Source organism: Arachis ipaensis, chromosome B04, assembly GCF_000816755.2.
Source record: "Arachis ipaensis cultivar K30076 chromosome B04, Araip1.1, whole genome shotgun sequence".
NCBI classification, from domain to species: domain Eukaryota; kingdom Viridiplantae; phylum Streptophyta; class Magnoliopsida; order Fabales; family Fabaceae; genus Arachis; species Arachis ipaensis.
Window position 1 is genome coordinate 42,423,731 of NC_029788.2, and position 4,240 is coordinate 42,427,970.

General features: G+C 33.1%; 1 protein-coding gene across 1 annotated transcript; it reads left to right on the plus strand.

Annotated features, from left to right (window-relative positions):
- LOC107639309 (serine carboxypeptidase-like 50) lies at positions 1,212-2,794 on the plus strand. Its single transcript, XM_016342783.2, has one exon. It carries the CDS (start codon positions 1,254-1,256, stop codon positions 2,604-2,606), a length of 1,353 nt encoding a protein of 450 aa, XP_016198269.1. The 5' UTR covers positions 1,212-1,253; the 3' UTR covers positions 2,607-2,794.

The window sequence follows — 4,240 nt, forward strand, 5'->3', positions numbered from 1 at the left end:
TAATAAATTATACTATTTTAAAAAAATAATAAAATTAGTAGACAGTTAAAATTTGAATTGATTCAGTGTTAATCCAATTCTACTCCAAATCAATAACCACTTTTAATAACAACTTTTAATTCTAATTATCTACTATTTTCAACGTGTAAATTTTTAATTTACGTTGAGAACGTCAGCCAGTCAATCAGACAAAATAAAAGGTTCTAGGATTGAAATAATTCATAAGTAGTAATAGAAAAATATTACGAATAAATCAATTTAATTCGATCTAAACAGTAATAAATTATAACGATTTTTACTTTGTAAATCGATCTAAATCATCTATAAATATTTTTTATTTTGGGATTTATCAAATTCGTAGGTATAAAATTTTTTATTTATTTTTATTTATCAATTTAATTAATTTTTATTCAAAAATATCAATTTAAATTTATTTTTGAATTTTGTATATTTTAAAATTTACCTGAAATTGTATTCGCATGTATTTTGGGATTTATGACTCTAATTTCTGTTTTGATCCTATTTCGAGGTGCTATGATCTAAATCAGGTTTTGAACGCATCTAGGATGTTTATACCCGTTTTTCGGCCTACATCGTATATCGGGTATACTCTAAATACGTTAGATTCTTCATGCATCATAGCGCGAAATCTCAACACCTGAAATATATCGATATTTGCATTGGGCTCATAGTATCTGAAATGTAGTATGTTATTTATTTAAATAATTATTCTATAGTTTATGTATATCAATAAATTATATAATTATTTAATTTAAATAACAAAAATCCGTGTCTCTTGGACCCTCGTAGACTTAAACTGTTTTTGGAAAAAATAAAATAAACGTGTCTAAATGCTTGCTCTCATAACCACAAATCTTACCTAACCCGTATATAATAATGGGCCATGGCGATTGGTACAATTTTGTCGAAAGTGCGAAATGAAGGTGTGAGGACCAGGTGAGAGTGAATTTGGAAGACGAATCTTACTAGTATATTCATACAGAGGAGATTTTAAAAGTTGGTGGAACAAGAGATTAATATATTTTTTGTTTGTTTAATACAATACTTTCACCGAACACAAAACCACTACTTGTCTTGTTACATACTCTAACAATTAATCTAAATTATTTTTAATGACTAATTTTAATATATACTTAAAAGATTCAGTTTTATTATGGTCTTTTAGTTCTTGTTGATCTATATATGTAAACTAGTTATTCTGCAATAGAGCCATAATAAGCCATAAAGCATATATGGGGTCCTCCTTCTTCTTCCTTATCTCCATTGTTATTTCCTTAGGCTTCTTCTTCACCATTCAAACTAATGTCTTAGCTTCTTCAAACTCAAACAATCCATTCCCCAAAGAAGCTCACCCCACCAAATCTGGTTACCTTCCTGTAACTACCACTTCTTCTTCTGCAATCTTCTATGCATTCTACGAAGCTCAGAACTCAACCTTACCTCTCTCCGAAACCCCACTTCTCATTTGGCTCCAGGGTGGCCCTGGCTGCTCCTCCATGTTAGGCAACCTCTATGAGGTTGGACCATGGACTTTCTCCGACAAGTCCCTCACTTTCCGACCCAACTCCGGTGCATGGAACAGGCTCTTTGGCCTTCTTTTTCTCGATAACCCCATTGGTACTGGTTTTAGTGTGGCATCATCATTAACCGAGATCCCGACGGATCAAAATGGTGTTGCCAAACACCTCTTTTCTGCTATAACAACGTTTCTTCAGCTTCACCCTGTTTTCAAACATCGGCCCATTTACATTACGGGAGAAAGCTATGGTGGCAAGTATATTGCTTCAATAGGGTACCATATATTGAAGGAGAATGCAAGGTTGACTGACTCTGAGAAAGTGAATTTGGCTGGTGTTGCTATTGGTGATGGAGCAACAGATCCAACGACTCAAATTCTGACTCATGCTAACACTGCTTATCATGTTGGTTTGATCAATGAGAGGCAGAAGAACGAGTTGGAGAAGATTCAGATTGAAGCCGTTAATTTGGTACAGATACGGAATTGGAGTGAAGCAACGGATGCACAAACCAAAACCTTCACGAAGCTTCAAGAAATGGCAGGGTTGGCTACTTTGTATGATTACTCAAGGAAAGATCATCCGTACCGCTATGAAGATTGGATTACTCAGTTCTTGAACTTGGCTGAGGTGAAGAAGACACTGGGAGTGAACGAATCGATAATGTGGGAGTTACATGACGGTGATGTTAAAGCTTCATTGTATGCTGATTTGATGAAGAGTGTGAAGTTCATGGTGGAGGAGTTGTTGAGAAGCAACACTATTAGGGTGTTGTTGTATCAAGGTCAACTTGATTTGATTGATGGTCCTGTGCAAGTTGCGGCATGGGTGAAGACTATGAACTGGGAAGGGATTGTGGAGTATGTGAATGCAGAGAGGAAGATATGGAAGGTGAATGGAGAGCTTGCTGGCTATGTCCAACAATGGAAGTCACTCACCAATGTTGTTGTCTTGGGTGGTGGCCATTTTGTCCCTGCTGACCAGCCCCTCAATGCTCAAGCAATGATTGAAGAATGGGTCTTGCAAAAGGGTATATTTGGAAATTCACCTTCTTTTGCTTACTTGTGAAAGTGAAAGTGACTAATAAATGAGTACTATACTGTAGTATTCCTTGGGGAAATAATGTGATTATGACTTGTGATTTCTTCCTTTCAATAAAATGGCAAAGGACTAATTTGTCATTTTATTCTATATATGTTTCCCTAATTGAAGTTTTATCGAATCCTAATATCCTATCTAATAAGGTTGACTCCGTATTCCATCTTATATATTTGTAATTTTTTTTTTCTTTTGTATTGACCATTAATTTAGAAAATACCTAATTCAACTTTTGATATTTAATTTTGACTAATTTTTTTATTAATGATTTTTTTAAATATATTTATGTGATATGTTAATCACTAATATATCTTTCATTTAATTTTTATAAATAAAAATAATTTAAAAATTATTAATATTTTTTAATTTTATACAATAAATTTAGCTAATATATTTAAAAAATATAACAAAAAATAAAAATGAAAACTAAACGATCTTGATAATTATTTTTAAAAGATAATAAAATTCTCAATAAAAAAATTTGTTAATTTTAATTGATTTTTAATGAACAAATCAACAGTTTAATATATCATGTAGGCTTATTCTCTTTATACAAAAAAAATTATTGACAAAGAAGTTAATCAGCCTTATCAAAATAAAAATTAAAAATCGAAAAAGATATTTTTTTATTAAAAATTTTGTTATCTTTTGAGACAATTATCAAAAACCATTTAAGATTTTTTCTCTTATAATTTTGTAGTGATTTTTGTCCGCGTAAAACTTCAAAAATATTTAATACAATATATAAATTTGTAAAATAACTTTTTTTAAATAAAATAAAATGTTATTTAAAAAAAAGTTAAAATATAACAATATTTCATTAGAATAAGTTTCAAATTATTTTATTTATATAGCAAAATCAAATTGTAAAATCACTTTTAGGGAAAGTAGAAACAAACAAATCCTTAGATTTTTTGCCTACACTAAACTTCGTTATGCACATATATTAGCCGGTATGAATATATTTTGCCAGTATAAAAAAATGGCTTAAAAACTAAAATTTTGATATTTAAAAATTGGTTTAATTTTAACCAAGGTGGTGAGAATCGGACCGGTCAAAAATTGATATAATCAAACGGAATTGGGACCTCGCAGCAGCAGCAATTAAATCATTCAAGAGATAAGGGCAAAACAACAAAATGGGGCAGAAAAAAAAAAGACAACCTAGAAGAAGGTGGAAATTAGGGCAGAACCGGATAGCACAGGGCAGAAGAGCAGCAGGCAGAATCGAAGGCGGCAAAAGGCGAGTCGTGGTCCTAGTGGTGTAAGTTAGGGGTGTTCATGGACCGAGTGAAGATGGAAGCGGCGATGGAGTTCGCGGCGGCGAAGACAGCAGACGCTGGTGGTGCTGGGTGAGCAGCGAGAAGCAGATAGAAGATGATGGTAGAGGCTGGGTGGGTGAGGCGGTGAGCACTGAGAAACCAAACAAGAAGGGTGAAATGGTTGGGGATTGGAGGAAGAGAGAGCGAGAGAGCGAGAGAGGGGAAAGGCGTACCCTAGATTAGAACATGGCTAATCGGAACCGACTACTAGATCGGTCCAGTTCAAAAAATTCAAAAAATTTCAAAAAATTCGGTCAATCATCAGCTAATCAGCAAGGTTGC